This window comes from Argiope bruennichi, chromosome 7 (assembly GCF_947563725.1).
Source record: "Argiope bruennichi chromosome 7, qqArgBrue1.1, whole genome shotgun sequence".
Taxonomy (NCBI): domain Eukaryota; kingdom Metazoa; phylum Arthropoda; class Arachnida; order Araneae; family Araneidae; genus Argiope; species Argiope bruennichi.
Window position 1 is genome coordinate 54,580,235 of NC_079157.1, and position 21,152 is coordinate 54,601,386.

General features: G+C 29.2%; 1 protein-coding gene across 2 annotated transcripts in view; it reads left to right on the forward strand.

Moving 5' to 3' along the window:
* LOC129975207 (enhancer of polycomb homolog 1-like) overlaps window positions 1-21,152 on the forward strand; it is a 47,361-nt gene that overhangs the window by 8,845 nt on the left and 17,364 nt on the right. For both annotated transcript variants that reach the window (XR_008785023.1, XM_056088194.1), the window contains exons 2-12: window positions 12,492-12,651; window positions 13,915-14,060; window positions 14,722-14,817; window positions 14,977-15,084; window positions 15,172-15,239; window positions 15,319-15,399; window positions 15,491-15,623; window positions 15,727-15,873; window positions 18,000-18,080; window positions 18,171-18,328; window positions 19,289-19,414. Coding sequence is in view for 1 of the 2 variants with exons in the window: in XM_056088194.1 (XP_055944169.1) it covers window positions 12,492-12,651; window positions 13,915-14,060; window positions 14,722-14,817; window positions 14,977-15,084; window positions 15,172-15,239; window positions 15,319-15,399; window positions 15,491-15,623; window positions 15,727-15,873; window positions 18,000-18,080; window positions 18,171-18,328; window positions 19,289-19,414 (1,304 nt within the window). In the remaining variant the exon portion in view is untranslated. The remainder of the gene's footprint in view (window positions 1-12,491; window positions 12,652-13,914; window positions 14,061-14,721; window positions 14,818-14,976; window positions 15,085-15,171; window positions 15,240-15,318; window positions 15,400-15,490; window positions 15,624-15,726; window positions 15,874-17,999; window positions 18,081-18,170; window positions 18,329-19,288; window positions 19,415-21,152) is intronic.

The window sequence follows — 21,152 nt, forward strand, 5'->3', positions numbered from 1 at the left end:
GTACTTATTGAAAATCTGAAAGAAGATTCTGTAATTGGTCCGAGAACTGGATATGAAGTCAGATTTTTATAGATGTTTTAAATGTTCCAATTTCTAAAGATTTGATTCAGTATGCTAAATTAGCATGTGTAAGGTATTATGTATGAAGCTGTAGGAAAGCAGAAAAAAGTTCAGGGAAAAGACAAGAAAAGGAATTCAACAAACACAATACAGCATTGGTATGAAATTGTTGCGAAAGAGAGAAAAATGAAACTGAAAAATCTGCAGAAATTGATGCCCAGATATATAAATTGGCTAAAGAAAAGAAAAAAAATGCCTTGCTTTATTTTGTTTTTTTATGTAACACTTCCTCAATACATAAATTTTATTTTGCGTAATTCTAGGCAATAAAGAGGTTTTTTTTTTTTTTTTTTGTATATAAATATAAACTTTCGTTTAATATATTATTATTTTGAGTAACTTTAAGTTATTGCTTCCTTTCCTTGTTCCACTCATTAAAACTATGAATCATTGGTATTCCATTATAACTAGAACATAAATGCTGTTACCAAATTTTCACTTAATTTGCATATATGTACAATGAATTTTTTTCTGGATTTGAGTGGTAACCCTGTTACATATTTTGAAAAATGCATTTGAATCAATGGAAAGTAATTTTGATAATGAAAAATTTAAAGGAGCTAATATTAATAAAGATATATATATATTAAGCTAGTGTTCTCACTGCCAGCTAAATCATGCACATTGAGAGGTGAAACAGGAACAACATAATGCCTTGTTAGCACAAATATTGGCTATTGCCCACATCATGAACAACAGCACTTAATAAAAAAAAAAAAAACATGTTGTTGTAGTACATCTCCAAGAACAGCAGAGTTATATCAAGTCTAAAATATTGTGCACCATTAAGAAATCCATTACTATCAATGGATTGTCAATAAAATCCTGCTTAAAGAAGCTCAGACAAACAAGAATGTGATCAGATGAAGCCTTTTCTGTAAAACACTTGGGGCGGACTTCAAAGTGCGTTGTATGTACCCTCAGAATATTTCATGGCTCTAAAGTGCCCACTGAGAAAGCAAGTAAGAGTAGCCAGTGATATACTGGTGGGACAAGCCAAGTGATTTTATTTTGGCTCTCAAGAAAATTTCCATGTAGGTAAGAGTATCAGTAGGCACAGAGGCATCACTAACTCCTGCTTTATCCAGGGTGTCTACAATCTCATCACCCTCGGTGCCAACATGAGAGGATATCCATTGTAGTGAATCTGATGAGATAGACAGGTATTTTAGGTTTTTGAATCTATTCACTCCCACATTATGCCTCATACTATGCCAGTTGGCCAAGTGTTGAATTGATCTTCTACTACCCAATAGAATCCAAATTTCATTTTTATGAATGAGTGACTTTTCAGCAATTCCATCTTTCACTGATAACAATAAGCCCAGTACAAAAAACAGAGCAAAAGTTGGCATGCCTCTTCTGGTTTTTTATCTCTTCATCTTGAGATTTGATGTAGATTCCACTGCTAATACAATCATTATTATTTTTGCTACCATCTTTATGCATTTGAACAGCATCTTTTGGAATATGATTTATTCTCTCAAGTGTCATTTGTCTTTGAAAAATTGGAAGATCGTTTCGCTTGTTCACTTGATACACCAGCAAGACCTTCTGATGGGTCGAAACACTGTGTCAAATGATGCTGTTCCACAGCATTGGACGATATTGCTAGTGAGTACTTGACTAAATGGACCTTCTTCACAACTCTCAGGAATAACACACTCTATTCTTGCTAGAAAGAGGATAAACAGTGTAAGAGTCTGTGATTGTTTCTCCAAACCCTAGGAAAAGCAGATGTTCTATTTTGTGAACCAAGACTGCAAAGTTTATTGTAGTATTTAACCAGACAAGCACTTCTTCTAAGTCCTAGAGGTTACATGTCTGTCTTATAAAGCACAATGTCATTGGCGTAGGAATTCTGTAGGCCAGGAATGAATCAAGTACCACTAAGGGGGACTCATTCAAGTTTCTACAAGTTTGAATCTGAAGTATAACAATAAATTGAGTATTCATATTCTAGAGTAGGCTTAATAAGAGAAATATAGGTTTCTGAGAGTAGTAGCGTTAGCTCCCCAGCCACGTCCTAAGATATATTTTAGTATGTTAAGGCATTTCCTAGCTCTCAACACGAGATCTATATATTTATTACTCAATATTTCAGGATTGAGAACAAAGCTAAGATATTTTAGATGCTTAATAATTATGACAGGTTGATTCAATAGGATGTTAGAATGAAATCCATAAAATTTTCCGTTAACTAAAGAACAACAGCCGTAGACAGTAGGGTTAAAACTCAGTTTGTGACCTTCAACAAAGTTCCATAATTTATCGAGTGTAAGGTTAATATCATTCTCCAACTTCCTTAAATTAGTGCCAGAATCCAAATTTCAATATCATTTGAAAATAGGCTTGCTTCACAACTCTCAGGAATAACACGTTCTATTCTTGCTAGAAAGAGGATAAACAGTGTAAGAGTCGGGACAGAGCCCTGAGGAACTTCTTGATAAAGTCTAAAACTGTCTGAAAAGAAACTGTTTAACAATAGCTTTATAAGTTGATTCCTTAAGAAGTCGGGTCATTGCCCTTCCACAAATTCCTAAAATTTCAAACAATTTCATAATTTCTGACACCATATCTCATCAAAAGCCTTGGATAGATCAAGGAAAGCTGTTACAGTGTGGTTAGTAGGTTTCAAGTTATGGACATCTCTAATCTTCTGATAGAAGTAAAGCACCTGATCTATTGTGTTGCATCCTTTTCTAAATCTATATTGTTCCCTCGATAGAAGGTTGTAAGAATTCAAATAAAAGGAAACTCTTTTTAAAATAATTTTTCTGTAACTTTGCAAGTCAAGGCAATTGGTCTAAAACTCTCTGGAGAATTTGCCTTCCAGAGAAATTTACAGGATTAATAATAGCTCTCTTACAATCATAGGGAAGCTTTGCCATTCTCCAAGAATCATTTATAATATTCAGGAACCTTTGTCCCAAATTATAGGCAAGATGCATCTAGGATATTTGTTTATGCTTGTTTCTGCGATTTCAGCCTCTAGTACTTTGATAATGAAGTCCTTGTTGAAAACAGGTATTCCATCTTGAAAGTTGCTACAACATCATACACAATATTACTAGCCTCAATTTTAACATCTCTGTCATTGCAAGTAAAATTCAATCCATTTGCATAATAATAATGGATAGTTAAAATGTTAGTAGCATTTTGGGCTATATTTTCATCTTTTTTCAGAATGGCATTAACGTTTTACAACTTGAGGTTGTTTGTTACTTATATTTTTCACTAACTTTCACAATTTACTATTGGATGATCTTGAATCAAGACTACCACAAAGTTCATTTCATTCATTTCTCTTAGTTTATGTATGCACCCTTTTTAATTTTACATTAACTTTATTCAACTCTTAATCACGCTGCTGTTGTCAGCCCTCAATTCTTGAAGTTTTCTTCTTTCTCCCAGCAGAGGCTGTTGGGAGGGTGACTTGCAGATTAGTAGGGTTTTTTGTCTTCACTTTTTCACAAGGAATGTTATAATTAGCTGCACCAATGATCTTTTTTAGAGTGAGCCAGTTAGTGTTGAGATTATCAGTAAGTAGATTCTTTCCAACTTTATCATCAATAAAACTTGAGTGATTGCCTGTCTGCCCATTTAAAATTCCAGCATTTTTCACTGATAGTGCATGCTGATTGCCTTCTATTTATTTCCATTAAAACTGGAAGATGGTCGCTTCCTATTTTTCCAAAACATTCCATTTACAAAAAGAAACACGTTCATAATTAAAAAAAACAGGAGCCTCTTTGAGTTATAACTATTTTGAGTTATGAGCGAGAGTACCATTGTTAAGAATCATGAAGTCTTTATCATCAATCATGTTGAAAAATAAAATATTTAAGTGCTGAATTTTGAAGATGAAATTTTTAGCAAATATAAAGAAAGCACTTTTTTCGTTTTTTCCAATATTGAATATAATAAACTGAAAAATAGCCATACAACTTTGTTTAGTAGATGCATCAGGAAAGGAAATCAATGAAAAAGAAAAGTTGGAAGAAGGAAATCAGGGTATCAGCACTATGTTAAGATAACACTTAATGGCATTTTTATATCCTCCAACACCTATGGTATTTCCATAGTTGCTTTGGAAATTAGATGAAAATTGCAGTGTTAAGGATATATAGTGAAAAACTACAAACATTGTATACATGTGAGAAAATTACAAAAAGAAAATATTCTCTTTCCGAATCCTCTCTCAAAGCAGTGGTGTTAGTAGTAAAAAATATTTTTACTGTTGTTAAAAATAAAACTTCCACCACTACCAAAAAGAAGAAAAAAAATTGCCTTGCTTCAGCATGAATCCACAAACACCAGAGTTGTTCCTCATTACAAAGACTTATGTGGGAATTTATGATGCTAAACTAAGCAATGGTGATAACTTAAAGTAAAAGTATTTGCTATTTAATAAAAAAAAAAATGCAGATGTCTAACAAAGATGTTAATTTGTTTAATTAACAAAATTGTATTGTGCAATTTTTTTAAAATAAAATTATTTTGCTTATGAAATGCTTGGCCAGACACCCCAAGGGTGAAAAATGCACATACATTTATTTTGTGTAACATAGAATGTAAATATACTTACAATTCACTCAATTATTTTTAAAACCACAGAACTACTGTTGTATTAATTTTCTATGTGACCATTTGTTTATTTTATTTTATTTATTACAGAAGTATTTATATTGTGGTTTTTGTCATCAAAATTTTAATCTAAAGATTTATTCTTCAAACTTCTAACACAATGTTGCACTGATTTTGAATTGGTGATCAAATTTTTATTTGGAAAATGCAGAGTCTGAAAACCTAGTTCTCAAAATATAAGATTTTGAAAAACTTGAACTCTTTATTTTGCCAGATTATAAAACATGCACAACTGCTCTTGGAATTCAGTTTCACAATTGTCCTAGCATTTGAATGCTGCAAAGCCTCGTCTCTGATTTCTGCTGTTGTTAATTTATAATTTGTTATTTCAATTGAGTTTTTAAAGCATCTTCTTTATCAATTTGAAGTTTTTAGTGTGATTCAAATTATTTCTAATTCATAAAATATGCATCATTATTTGTACCTTAAATCACAATTAAAAAAAATATTGAATGGTACAATAATATATAAATAAACATAAGAATGAACAATGTTTAGTAAGAATAAAAACTAAATAATAAAAATAAAAAATAATTTTTTCTGTTTTTGTTTTAAATTTCTACTTAAGTTATTTACTTGTAAATGTAATCTGTCTGTGTGGTTTCTTGGAGGTAAAAAAATTATATCGAACTTAAAAATAGAATAATATTATTCTATTGTTGCAAACTAAATAGATTAAAATGTACAAGTTTAGGTTTTGCCTGAATAAATTTGTTTCACTGTATATTGGTTGTTCTGATATTGTATAAAGTTGATCAGCTAATCTAAAGAATGTGAGACTTAAAAGTACTCTTAAATTATCAGTGTCAATCTGTTAATATAAATTTCTCTTTGTATTTAAAAATAATAAAATTAGCTTTAAATATTTAATGATTTCCTGATTCATATTGGATAAATTAATGATAAAGGTGATTTGCTTTCAGAAAATAAAGGGAATAGAATTTTAAGACTGTATTTGTATTCAAATAGATATTTTTAAATATATAGTTTAACATAAAACCATAACCTGCATATTATTTGTCTGTCTGATTTTTTAAATCTGAATACAAACATTAATACATATTTAGTGGTTAATTTTAGCAATACATGTATAATAATCTACAAGCATTTTTCTGAAGTTGTGTTCAATTTTTATTATATTTGAAAAGCTATAATTTTTTGAAGACTTGTGAAATGTTTATTAAGTTTTTCAAAGACCGGTGGTGGAGGGGAAAGAATTTGAAAACTTAGGAAAGAATTGTCTGAAATTGAACAAAATAATTCCATACGCTTATTACAATGATGAATAAGAATGATAATCTTAAGAGCATGGAAGCAAAATTGCAAGTGTTGGGAAATATGATAAAATTGTTTCTTGAAATCCCTTGCAGATATTTAGCTATATTTTTGAATGCAAATTTGAAATATTGCTTGAATTTGATAAGTCTTTGAAGTCTTGGATATCATTATGATGGGCAATTGCCTACAATGCTTGCACATACTTCATAATTAGAATAGTATTTATAATGAGAATGAAGCTGTTGTCTTATTGAATTCACATTTATTCAGTCAGTAATAGATCTGATGATTGTGGCTGTTATATTAATTTTACTATTTCTAAAAGTTAATTTTCATCTTTTTATTATTAAAATAATGTTGGGTTGCTGTATGAACTTTGCAATTTCATATTCGTAAAGATCACCAACATTTCCTTCTCCTCTTTATGGTTGATTGTATCATAATGGGTTATATCATCATTCTGCATTTAGAACCAACAAAATACCAGCAGCTAAAGCCTTCTTTAATTGGGAAATATTTTAAACATTATATATAATATGGAAAAGCACTCTGCAGTAGTCTTAGATTTTCCTAATCAGTGTTTTATAATCATTAACAGATAGAAACGGGTCTTGTTTCTAAATTTCTCTACATTTTCAATTCGTTTTTTACAAAACCATCATATATTTGGGCTTGGGAACTCTTTAGATGTCTTTTGAGATGTTAGATGAGAAGTAACTAGATGTTAGAATGCTTACATTTCAAAGAACTATTCTTCATTATCTTTGATGTAATTGCAAAATTCCTTTAAATTCAAATTTACTTTATTGGTGCTATTCAATTGGCCGTGGCAATCCTCTCAAATTCGTCAATTTTACTTCTGTCAATTGACTAAGGCGACCAATTCCATTATGCATTGTTACCTTTATAAAATCATCCCTGGCAGCAGCACGAGATATGAAAGAGAAAACCTGTTTTTTATAAATATACTTCATTCTGAACTGATGTTACTGCACATGGTCTCGCCTTTTTCCTTCAATGTATTAGTATATGCTTAACCAAATGTTGTATAATCTTTTGAGCATTATTGCTTCATTCTGCCTATTACAGGCTTGTTATCTGCTGTAGTCTATTGTGCATTCACTTCAGTTTGGCATATTTAGGCAAATAATTGTGATTCTGGATCTTAATGTGCACTTTTTGAATGATAAAGTGGGTTTCAATATTTATAGATCTCTCAAATCCTACCAATGTTGAGATATTATTTTCATGTTTTTACTTTAAAAAAGGACATTCCTTTCTCTTATTCTTTAAAGAATACAGTATTACAAGATATTTGTATGCATACATTTTTTTCAAAGGTCCAGAAAGTTGTGGCATTGTTAAAATGAAAATATCAGTTGTTCGTTTACTGGTTATATTCAAAGCATTAGATTAAGAGAAACTCAAAAATAACTTCTTTTTTTTTATTATTATTATTAAACTTGGTTTGTCAGAGTTGTGAATGGGAGTTTTCAGAGTAATTAATTATGAAATCCACATATTTTGAAGAAGGCTACTTTAAAATGCAGATATCGTTTATTATTATTGGCTCAGTTCTACATAATATGAAGTACATTTGAATAAGTTGAAAATTTTAAATGATGTAGGAATATAGATTATGGGGTCAAATTTTACATTTTAACAAAAGGCCTAGTTTTTTAACAATGGGGGGGATTAATTAGGAATTTTGCATATTATATAATGAAAATCAAACTTGGTTGCAGTTTACCCTCTAAGTGGGCAGATGAACTATTTTTATTTAAGGTGCTCTTTTCAGAAGCATTTCAATTAAGCTTTATCACTTTTTTAAAAAATCTGCTAGAAAAGCTGTTTTCTTTTGTCTATATTTTGTTTTAAAATTCCTATTTTCTTCCTCGCTGATTAAGATTAATTTTAAAAAAAATGGTGACAAGGTTTACAGACAATAAAGTAAACCGACGGAAATTGATACTTGTAAGGAATAAATCAGTGAATTGGTTTTCTCACCAGTGGAGTAAGGATGAGTGGATAAACAACATATCTCTGCAATGCTTTTTAAAAAATCTGATGGCAATATTAGAAACGAGAAGATGTTATAATATCTACAATTTTTTTTTTCTTTCAGAAAATGAGTTTTATTATAGTCTGCCAAATTTTTGGCATATAACTACTGCTGTTTGTTAAAAAAAAATCTATAAACTTTATATTACTGTAATTTCTACTGATGCCATAATAAACCATGAATGCAAAATTTCTATAAATATGTTCGGTTTTCCTGAAAAATCTGTTATCCGGCATTGGTGAGATTATACCAGTAACAGTAGATCTCCAAAAATTCGCACTTGAGACTTTGCCCTATCTTTAGAATTCAAACCTTCGAATAACACATTTTTGGTATTGTGTCTCGGAACATAACTTAAAAACACTTCGAGTTGGAATTTCTTTAAATTAAATTTTTAGGTTTCAACCAAATTTTGAATTAAATATATCCTCATTGTTTTTCGTTTGTGAATAGAATTCAAAAGGCAGAGTGCTACATTGGTAGTCCACAGTTTTAGTATCAAGCATATAAATCAATAGCTGAATCTTGAACTAAATCTGTCAAGTTGAACATATGTCAGTCTGTAAGCTCCATTTAAACACTGTAACCAATAAAAAAAAATAGAACTTAGATAAATTAAATCGGTTGCCTTTTTCCAAAAATAATACATTTTATGAATTTTGGACTTAGTTGGTGAACCAAAATGTCTCAACATGCTCTCTCCCCTCCCGCCCTTTCAATACAGAAAAAATAAAAAATCTGTGTACTTGTTATGTTCACAACTTTGCTTAAGGTTTCTACTTTTTATGGCAGAGGGATGGGTGATAATCTTCATTAGGAAATATGCATTGAAGCAGTGTTGTAACATTCTTAACTGGTTTTGCATGTATTTACTGCATATAAGCCATTTCTTGAAATATATCATCATCCACCCACTTTTGCCTTTTTATGCATATGATGTGCTTAACTTGGTGAAACAATTTTTTTTTTTTTTTGGAAAGAAAATTTTTTATTTGAAATTATTTCTTCTGTAAATTGTTAATACCAGTATGATTCTGCTAATAATGTATCTGGTACTGTAACTGATAAAATGAATACAGGCATAAGAAGGGAAAAATTATTGAAAGACTTGCATTTCCACAATACCAATATCTGATAATATTATGTTTTTCAAGTGTGAATTTTCTGTAGCTTGTTTAAAAAATGTTGGAATGCATAATGAATTCAGTAAATTTTGTAGAGAACAAGTGAGTGTGTATGGTGAATTTTGTTCTGTGTTGTACTTGCATCAGAAAGGATAAAAGACAGTATAAAGATGTTATTTTCATGGATTTATAGATTTCTGAGTCAAATCACCATTAATGGATTTCAGTTATTTTCATGTTAGAAAAATGAGATTGCACGAGCTTTTTAATTCTTTATGTGAAGAACATAAATTTTAAAAAATGCGGTGAATTTTGAACAGTTTTATTCTTGTGAACAAACATCTATTGAAAGTGGATTCAGCATTAATAGAAATATTGAAATGGGAAATTTGAATGAAAAGTGTCTTTTTCACAACATGTATTCTATGATCATATAAAGCAGTCTGGCAGAATTTACTCAGTAAACATTATTAACAAATTTAGAAAGTTACAGTATCAGCCCATTCAAAATATTTATTTTGGTGGGAAAACAAATATTGAAAGAAATAGTTGTCAGTGATATAAAGTTGCTATGATTTCTTGATCTTTTTACAGAAAAGAAAATTGCTGGATTTGAATATAAAACTAATGCACTTACTTGTTCAATAGGCTAGAAACTTATGACTAATAAAAGTTATTAGTGAAAAAAATTGATCAAATTCGAAGTGTTTGTTTCTCATCAGATTTTTCCAATCTTTCATTTACATATTTAATAAAATTGGCAGATTTTCATATTTTAAATTTCTTTACGTACGTTCTTAACCTTTTTCTTATAATAGGAATTTTAATGAATTAATAATATAACCTTTTCTTCTCTTATACTACTATGACCACATATAATGGAATGGTTTTGGAGGACTCGAATCTTTTGCACTAGGACTGTATGTATAGACACGACAACACCAACACATATAATCCCTTACACTACAATATGATTAAATAATTTAAGATATCTGATGAAAGACTTTTTATAAGGGTTTTCAAATAAAGCTTGTGTGTTTAAAAAAAACATTTGAAATAACTTAGTTTCATTGTTGAGGGAAAATATTCAATGATTCCTGGTAGTATTTTATGTGTATATTTTTATAAAATTGGACACTTACTTAATTAATACCAAACTTAATTTATTCAAACTTATAGTTCTATAATTATATGATCTTAATGTAAGTCTTAATTTCTAAATTTTTATCTTAATTTAGCTCATATTAACATTCTAAAATACTCACTTATTTCCTGATCTAATTTCACACTTTTTATTTCATTAATTATACATGCTGAATTCGGCAGATTCTCGTACTCTGAGCAAAGGGATAATAATCCTTAATACTTTCAACTTTCTTTTAAAGATACATAAAATTCGCTTGCCTAAATCGACACGTGGCTAAGAAATACTTATTAAAATCTCATTGTAAAATGATCAAAGGGGAAATTTTTTTTCTCTTTTGCACTTGTATTGCGATGTAAATGGATGTCAGTTTTACCATCGCTTCTTGAACGTAAAATGCCTCCCACAGTGAAATAAATCAAAGTTTTAAAATTTCCAGATTATGTATATAATATAATTTTTTGCAAGGTTAGTTCTTATTTTTTCTCTAAATGTGCTTAAAAAGTACTTGTTTTTTAAGATAAAATTAGTCTACACACCCAGACCTCGACTTTCATTTTGCAACTTTAGAGGTGTGAATGATTTTTTTTTTTTTTTTTTTTTTTTGTATGGAAGCAGCTGTGCATTGTTGATTCCATCAGGACTTGCAAAATGTCAGTTGTTTTAAATAAGAATAAAAAAATGATTTATTAAAATTTGCAATTATTATCTAAATACAAAAGGGGTATTCTTGGTTGTTTCCTTAGAATGCATTTGCTCTTTCTTAAAGATAAGTGAATATTGAAGATATCTTTTCTTCAGTTTATAAAGACTTAAGTTGTAATTTCTGTCATAGTATTCTATTTTTCATCTTGCAAACACTGGAATGTTAGAATTTCGCTATTGCTTTAATTGGAAAATGTATAAATTACTACCATTTATGGGGTACTGTTAATTGAATTATGATATGTATTTAAATTAGCTTTGTTTAAAAATATTTTATAAGTTAAATTTTCCATTTATTAAAAAGAAATTTTGTCTTGTTCGTCATGTGTTAAAGACTATTTACGATTGATATGTCACTTATTACATTTAAGGGATGAGATCGATAAAAGCATTAAAATTTTTTGCCTACTGTAAACATCTGACCTTGGAAAATATAAGATGGCTAAAAGATTGCATTCAGATGGTTTAAAAATGAGCTAGTAATCTGTTTAGAGAAGGCCCTTATTATGTTGATTGCCTTTATCCTTTGATTATTGAATTGTTACTGATCATTAATTACTCATTTACTTTCATACTAACAAATATTTGATGACTATTAAAATATCTCTCCTTGTTTGGAAACTTCTCCATATGCAATTAATGAATGGAATGAAATAAAATGTCATAAGGCATGGAAAGGAATAACGCAAACAAAAAATTAACCAAGATCCCCTGGATTTAAACATTTGAAGCAAAGATGGTTTGCAATGAACACCTGAAGATGCATTGTGTAAAATTTCCTTCTGTTTTTAGTAATGTAAAGAAAAACCTCATTGAGAATTAAATCTCTGATACTTACAGAATATTTTAATTGTGCTGATTTTTCCCAATACAAGATAATGCATTACCATTTTTTGGTACTTTTTTTTTTAAGAATTTTATTTGTTTTTGCTATTTACAATACAGGAATATTTATTTTTGCTTATTATATTACTTTGAACTCAAGGTGTCTTAATGGGGGAAAAAACTTATTTTATGCCTCACCATCCAAACTTATTGCCATCCGTAATAAAACATTATTTAAATTGCTAGATTCAAAAATTTTACAAGACTTGTTAATTTGAAAAGACATTATATTACCTGCATACAAATTACAGATTCTAAGAATTTGAATTTCTTAGTGTGTGTGTAATACATAAACTCTTTCTCCAGTCAAGTTGCCTATAGCTTATACTACTTCACATAGGGTAATTATTTTCGATAGATGGAAGCCTCATTTATTAAAGCAACATAATGATTTCTTTTTACTTAAATCTAATCTAATCTAAGTTTTTAAGAAGAAATTCTGGATAATTTATTCTTGGGCATTTTTATAATTGTTTAATTGTATTTTCATTATATCCTCCTGATTTTGTAATTGTTTCTTTTCTAGGAACATCATCTTCAGAGAGCCATTTCAGCTCAACAAGCATATGGGCATACGGGGGAACTTGTCATACCCACACCAGAAGTATATAATGTTCCAAAAAATATCAAAGATGAATTATATCCAGCAACCTATAAAAGTTCTCGACAACTTATTCATGTACAGCGTAAGTGTTTCATTTATTTACAGGGTTGACTTCATTTTGCTTGGAGGGAACTTTTTTTAGATAAAAATAAGCTACTGGCAGATTATGTTCAAGCTGAACCCAGGATATCTTTAATTATGACGATGAAAACTTTTAAGACAGATTTGCCTTCTTTTATTAAAAATTGCTGACTTATTTTCCTAATTCAATAAACACTGAACTGGAAGAGTGATGTTTTTTTTTTTTTAAAGATGCAATTGATATTACTAACAATGTTATTCTAAGAGCATTCCTTTTGAAAACTGATTTATTAGTTTCTAATATCATTAGCTGCCTTTTAGAATTTTCTTCTTATAGTTACTAGTTAAAACTATCTGATTGGTCAAAAAGCAAAATGAGATAGTTATTGAAAGTACTGGATTTCAGATTAAAAATAGTTGCTGGAGATATTCATGTTTGCAGCAAATGTGATCAAAAATAATACTCTAAAACTCCATATTTTTTTTTCTCCCCCTCCCCAATGAAGATGCTCTTGCTGTATTTATGACTGTTTTTCACCACCAACCATCATTTTGTTCATGTAGAAAAAAAATTTGCTGTGTTGAGAATTTTACCTTTCCTGAAGAATGAAACCAACCTTCAATTAGACAGGCAATAATACTTAATTTAATACCTTCACATCAATATTATATCTTGCATTTCATTTTAGGAACCATGGTGGTAAAATCCAATTTATGTGAAGGCATAAGAATTTCATTGCAGTGTTTGTATTATGCAATTGAGGAAAAATCCAACTGACTTTGAATGATGCACTGTATTTAAAATTATGCTCAATTTTATTTTTATTGTACTTCAAACAAGAAGATTCTCCTTGGTAATATTCCATCATGCTTTCGTTTATGTTACAATGCTGTGATCAAATGATTTTGCTATAAAGTTATTGTGTAATTGCTATATTCTTGTATTTGTAAAAAAATAAAATGAATTCTGAAAACTAGAAGGCCTGGTGAATATTTCTTTGTATGTTTAATGACTTATCGTACTGAATATGTATTAGAAATACATTAAATATTTTACATCTTGTCTGCATAACCTTGGCCACATTTTAAATTGTGTTCTAAAGTTGTCACAACTGCATTGTAGTTTTAACCATATAGAGAAGAGGAGGGGAAATTAGTTATCCTATTGTGGAATGTATTTAGTCCTTGAATTTTACGCACCTGGTGTTTTTACTTTAGTTTAAAGAATTTGAAATTGTTTAGTTAAAAATTGAGATTTTTTCAGCCTTCTCAATGGACCAAGACATACCGGACTATGATATTGATTCTGAGGATGAAAAATGGTTGTCGCAGCAGGCTGAAAGGTTGGATATAAGACCTTTGCAATACGAAGAAATGATGGATAGGTTAGAAAAAAGCAGTGGGCAGCAAGTGAGTTTTATTTCAGTTCTTATATACTTTTCTATTCCTTCTTATTTATACATTTAACTTTATATGCATTTGATAACTTAATAAGAATTTTGTGATTACAAAAGGAGTTTCTTCAGTAGTAATTGTTTACCTTGATTTACATAATATTTAATTTTAACTTTTAATGATATTTTTAGTCTCCTAGGAATCTAGAAATTGAATCCTTTTAATTAGATGCTTAACTTTTTAATTTTGAATCGTCTTATTGTTTAATCAATAGGATTTTCTGTTAAAGGATCTTGTACAAGAATAATATTCAAATCTGTTCTTATTTCTTTAGTTTTATCTAGTTTCAGTGAAATGGGGGGGGTGAGGTTGCATTGGAATTTTAATTTATCTTCACCTCTGTTGTAATGCTGTCTTTGTTTCTTAAGCGACTTATATGCTGTCATTATTACATTTTTCTCTTCTGGCACATTTTTGTTCTTGAACTAGCCTTAGTATAAATAAGTTGTAAGTAACCAAACTTTTTTACTTATGTTTATTTTAGTTGCATTGAAATTAAAAGTGCATAAATTCAGTAGAAAATACTTTTTACTGCTATAGAGATTATCTGAATTTTTTCAAGCTGAGATAATTAATTTATTGATTTTGATTCCTCAATGAGAATTCTTTTTTTCAGGTTATCACTTTAAAAGAAGCCAAACTTCTTCTAAGGGATGACGATGACATCATCATTGCTGTTTATGACTACTGGTTAAATAAAAGACTAAGAACTGTAAATATTTTTTTGTTAAATCCATTTGTATACTTTTTTAAATTGTGAATATAATACTTTTCATGCATATGTTATGGCTATACTTTCAATACAGCTTTATGGCTTACACTTTTGAATTGTAATTTAATATATTATTTTAAAATGCTTTAAATCTTGTAGCAACATCCTCTAATACCTCAAGTAAAAACAGAGAAACGTGATGGGTCAACAAATAACAATCCTTATGTTGCCTTCAGGCGGCGGACAGAAAAGATGCAAACACGAAAGGTATTCAAATGTGCTTACATTTTTGCTTATTCAGTTTAGAAAAAGGAATAGACATGATTTTTCTTAATTTGTTCGCTGCTCTTTCAGAATCGAAAAAATGATGAGGCGTCCTATGAAAAGATGCTGAAACTTCGTAGGGATCTTAGTAGAGCTGTGTAAGTTTTATTAATTCTCTGTGTCTTTTGCTTGTTGTTTTGCATAAACAGTATTTTATAATTGTATGTATATTTTCAGTACATTGCTTGAATTGGTGAAACGTAGGGAAAAAACTAAACGAGAATTGCTGCATTTGACAGTGGAGATAATGGAAAAAAGGTATAAAAAAACTATCTTAGCAAGTGCCAGTTTTAAAGCAGTTTTTTTTTTAAATTCAAGTTTTTATTTACATTTACATTATGTATTTTAGGTATCAGGCTCAAGATTTCAGTGGTCAGTTACTAGCAGAAGTGTCTGCAATCAAGCACCAAAGGCAGAGCTTCATTCCTGTAAATAGTAGTCAAGTTGTAATTAAACCAGAAACACGGGTAACAAAAAGCAAGGTATATAATTTTTATTGTGTGTGACAGTTTATTAAATTTAAATTATATGTGCTAAAAAGAAAATGTTTTATTTACTGAAAATTTGTTTTTTTATTTTTAACAGCCAGTTAAAGGTGCTCCTGCAAAGAAGAGACAGTACAAGAGAAAGAAGCCTGATAGTACTTTATCCAAGATGACAATATCAAACAGTCATGGTCTTGATCTGAATGTGGGCGATGTTGTCAGTTCAGAAGAAGACGCTTTGTCATTGGTAAGCTATATAAATTTTAAACTTCTTTTCTTGTTTATTGGAAAAGTAATTTTCTATTCCTTAAAAAGCCAGGGATAAATTCATACTGTTATCTGTCTGAAGAATTGAATGCTTTCTTAAAATAGTTTCATGATTAGCCTCTGGCTGGCAGCAATGTGCTACATATGCTAATTTTGCCAGATAAATGAAATCATTAATTATTAGAATTATCTCCTTAATTAGTAAAGTAGGAGTAATAATATTCTATTAAATATAACTTTTTCACAATTTTTTTTAATTAACTTTTTCAACAGTTACCTGAAACATGGCGATAGAGCTTTATTTGCTTGTCTCAATTACCTTAAACTTTTCCCGAACTTACAAATTTAATGTATCTATTCTAAATTAGGATATGTGATGTTTGTTGCCATTTACCATGCCACAGAACTCTAAATATTATTTTATTTCCATTGCTTTTATTGCCAGGAAATCTGCTGTAATTTCAATGTTTTGTATTAGCATAAAAGGATATGTTCTGTTAAGTAAAATGTATTTTCAGTTTTAAATAGTTTTAGTAACCTTTTATTGTATGCAGTTGCTTCTCTGTTGATTGAAAACACACAAAATGGTGAAGTAGGTTATTATATTAATTTTTTGGGGGAAATTCCTTATTCTGTGTTTTTACACTTTTCCTCCTTGCTATGAAAGAAGTTTTATGGAATTCTGCTATGGAAAATGGATATTCAACTTTAAAAAAAACAACAACAACATAAAAACAAACGTTAAGTCATTATTAATAAGAAAAAGCAATTGAATTTAACCCTATGAGAACTGACTGCCCGATATCATCTCGTTCAACAGGGGCCTTACTCGGACACTTTGGGACAATTAAATGAATTCAAGCGAGTGCTCGTTGAGAAACACTTTACGTCCCTTAAACTCATTTAAGTTCTCCAAATGCTCAAGTCAGGTCCCTGTCAAATGGGGTGGTCATGGCTCATAGAGTTAAATAGTGAAGAACAATTTATATTTTTAATCTCGTTAGTGGTAAACGAAGCATTTGAATGAAGTGTTGTGGTTTTCTAGATACTCTTGCCATTGTGTTGTGTGTAAATAGTTAAATGCATATACTTTCATCAGCTTTTTTTTTTTTTTTTTTCCCCAGCCAAACTTCACAAACTGATTATTTTGCCATTTTATTTTTAAAATTGATTTTCAGTGGTGTAAATTTCAGCATTTTTGGAATCAATAAATTTGACCTTTTCTTTTATATAATAATTCTGTAATACTTTTAACAGCTTAAGCAATTTGTTTTATAAATGTATTTATTTTATTGTTCAATTAATCATACTTATTTTACTTCTCAGTGCTTATGTTGGATGCAATTTATTATTTTATGAAGATCAGCTTTTCTTTCTGCAAGTCTGTTATGTCTGAACCAATTTTGTTATTAAAAATAAATTTTGATTTATCAGAATTTTAAATCACATTGAGTTTTAATGTGTATGTATTCATGTAAAAATGCTTCTTATGCTTTTAATGGTTTTTACATATGACATACATGCATTCCTAGAAGCATGGCACTTATCACAATTTCTTTGTGTGAGATCTAGTAGATCAGATATGCTTCCTTATTAATTTGTTAATTCTCAATTTAAAATGCATCTTCTTTTAAATTATGGTAGAAATCATGATTAAAGTAAATGCTTGGTAAAATTCAGTTCTAAATTTCAATAAGTGAAAGATAATTTATTTAGTATGTTAATAATGAAATAAGTATTTGAATTCTTATAACTCCCCTCCCCCCCCCCATATAAACCCAGGAGGGGTCTTCAAAATTGAAGTTCAGTTTGAAAATCTCACTAATGGTTGGCATATTCTAGTGAAAGTTATTAAAGTGCTTTATAAAACATGATTTTTTGGACAAAGTAAAAAGTGGCATGTTTAATGTTTAACTACAAAAAAAAAAAATATTTTAAGCAGAGTATCATAAATATATCCTTAGCTATATAAAACAATCTTTAAATAATTATAATTCATAATTTGTTAATAGATTTTCCTACTGTTTATATGTGTTGAAAATACTCGAAGACACAACTAATGAGCATCATTCATATTTGGATTTTTCCCCCCCCTTCTAATTTTAGAGTCAGTCAGACCAGGATGATGACAATGACCCCGATGGACCTTATGCATTTAGGAGAAAGAAGAATTGCAACTACCATGAAGTAAGCTTTTAAACAGCATTATTTTATTAGATTATTGAGTTTTTATATATTTTGTATGTAAGGTATTTAACACTTCTCTTGTTCTTGTAGCCTCGCCTTGAAGGTCTGGGTAACTGGCCTTGGTGCAGTGCTGAAGAAGGTGGCTCTGAAGATAAGAGGTATAGGTTTTGTCTGACATCCATACCAAATTCTCATAACCGACCATCTTGTATTGGGTTTGCAAGGCGGCGAATTGGTAGAGGTGGAAGGTAAGATTTCCTTAACTGTATTCTACTGTATTCATATTTGTATTTCAAGCAATTATGAACTGGTTGATTAATAATTTTGGAGTTGGGAACCTTTAATTGCAATATTTAATTTTTGTGTGCAGTTTTCATTAATAATTAAACATGTTTGTTTTCAGGATTTTTGTTACGTACACACAAAGCCAGAATTCACTATCTTCATCTCCTTCCATAGGAAGATTCTTCTGTTTTGAGCCATAAAAATGAAAGATCTATAATTTATTAGCTATTATTTGTGACGAAAAGTCGAAGATATTAAAATTTTGGATTCCATATATATATATATATATATATATATATATATATAATGTAAAAGTACTTCTATTTTTCTTGGATTATAAATATTAAAGTGTCAGTTTTCTCCTCTTAACTTTTATAAATACTATCTTCTCAAAACCCACCCCATGGATCCACTTTGTGTGAATTGTCTACAAGCAGTGTTCTCCAGTACAAAAGCTAAATGTCAAGGTTTTTTTTTTTCTTTTCCTAAGGCAGTTTCCATGCAATAATTATTGTATATTTAAAGCACAATGGCTTTCTTTTTTTTCTTGAACCTCCAATTTCTTTGTTACAAGTTGCCAATGCATATATTTTTTTTAACCTTCATTATAAATTTCCATTTGCCATTGTTGTAGCCAATTCTACAGTAGTTACTCACTTTTTCTGTCATGCATTTTCAAGTTAATACTTTTCAATCTTCTGAGAGATGTTAATTTGAAATGCATGTTTTAACCTTAATTTTAATAATTCACTGGGGAACACTAGCTTCTCTTTCCTAATTTGATTCTTAAGTAAATATTTTATTTTTTAGGTATGAAATATCTATAAATCTGGGGTTTTGGTATTCTTTCCTGTTGACCATGTCCTGTATTTGCATTCTATTGACTTGTTGAATTTATTATATGAGTCACTGTTGCATTATAGGATTGTATTTGATCGGGCATGGTCACCGCTTGATGACCATTTGTCTGAGCTGGACAACATAGCGCTGTCTCCTCCAAACGGTCTCTCCTCAAGTAATGAGCTCATAACAGAAATTAGAACTGAATGGTAAGCATAATTTTTAATTAACTTTTTTATTGTGGTCCATTGCAGTTATTAATTATATATATTTTTAATTGGTACGAATGTTAAAATCAAGATTTCTGTTGACAAGAAATTCATCCCTTACAAGATTGAAGCTGTAATAGCTTAGTTTAACTATTTATTCTTGTATAATATTTCTAATAGATCGGCTTTTCTTGAATTTTTTAAATTAAGGAAACTAGATTTTTAGAAATATTATCTTAATACAAAAATGGTTATTTTTTACCTATGAAATTACTAATTTTGATATAGTGTGTGAACTTAGATAAAAGATGTTTTCCATAACAGTTAGCCATCTTTTTTTGCTACTATTAACCTACATTAATCTTACTTCTGATCCTTATCAACAAAAACTAAACAAATATAATTTCACTTCTTTATTATTATTATTCTTAATTTTGTCATTCAAACAGTTTTAGAATAAAGTTAAATAATTTGAAGTTGCAAAATTTGGGCTACATAATTGATGTGACATTTCTTAATTTTTTCAATTTTTAGTAAACCACCTTAAGACGTGCAAGATATTTTGATTGATATGAACAAACATGATTCTTATGCAACTTGTCAGTCCATAACATTTTTCATTGATTATTCATGAGCTATTACTTATTTATTCCACAAGTTTTTTCTTGGCTTATTGCAATTTTTATAAGATTCTTTCATTAAGTGTTTCAGCAAACGAACCAAAATACATTGCTATTTGTTATTAATTTTGAAAATTAATGGTTTTTAGTATATTTAAACTATAAGTTGCTGATTTGGTACTTTATGTCCATTGGGGTTTTGGGACTAAATCTGAACTAATATAGAACTATTTTAATAATCCCAGCTTTTATAAATAATTATTGGTTGAAAAATGAAACTAAAACTTTTCTTGCTTCTCATGTGATTCTGAATTAGTTATTTCTTTTGGCCAATTATAAGGTTATTTAACTTTTAGTGAAAAATGAATCAAAAATTTATGTAAATATCTGATTAAGAAATTGTATTATTATCAAATCTATAAATTCTACATATCTCTTGCTTACATGTGAAAATTCTTTCATGTACTTCCTGTTAATAGTAAGCTGTATTTACAGCTTTAAATGAAATTTTTTTTGCAGCTTGTGTTAAGAGTTAGCTAAAAATTATCAAGTAACTAGTGGCAAATGAAATAAATCATGTACTTGCTGAAATCATCTAAATTTTCTGTTTTCTAGCACAACCTAAAATCTATAAAATTGTAAAATGAATAAATATTGTCAGTTCTTTTTTTCTTGTAGGCATTTAAGAAATCATTCATCTGTATGATTTTTCTCCTTAATTTTAAAACAATATATGATTAAATGTAACAAAAGGATAATACTTTTGAATAAATACCCATTTCATACTATTTGTACAACATCCATCTTATAATAGATTCTTCATTATAAAAGTTTGACTTTTATTTATAGTTTTATGTATGAATAAATTGGGAGAGTGTTAGCTTGCTAAAATCAAAACCATGCTATTAAGCGTATTAAAACTTTTTTTAATTTCTAATTTTCAATTCTTGATACTCCATAAATTTTGTTTTTTACCCTGAAATAATTTTATTGTGTTGAAGCATACAAGCATAAATTTTCTGAATTTTTAAAAATTATATAATTTACATGCTTAAGATCTAAGGGAAGAGAATATACCTTTAAAAACATTTATAGTGGACCGCACCACTAGGGGGAGG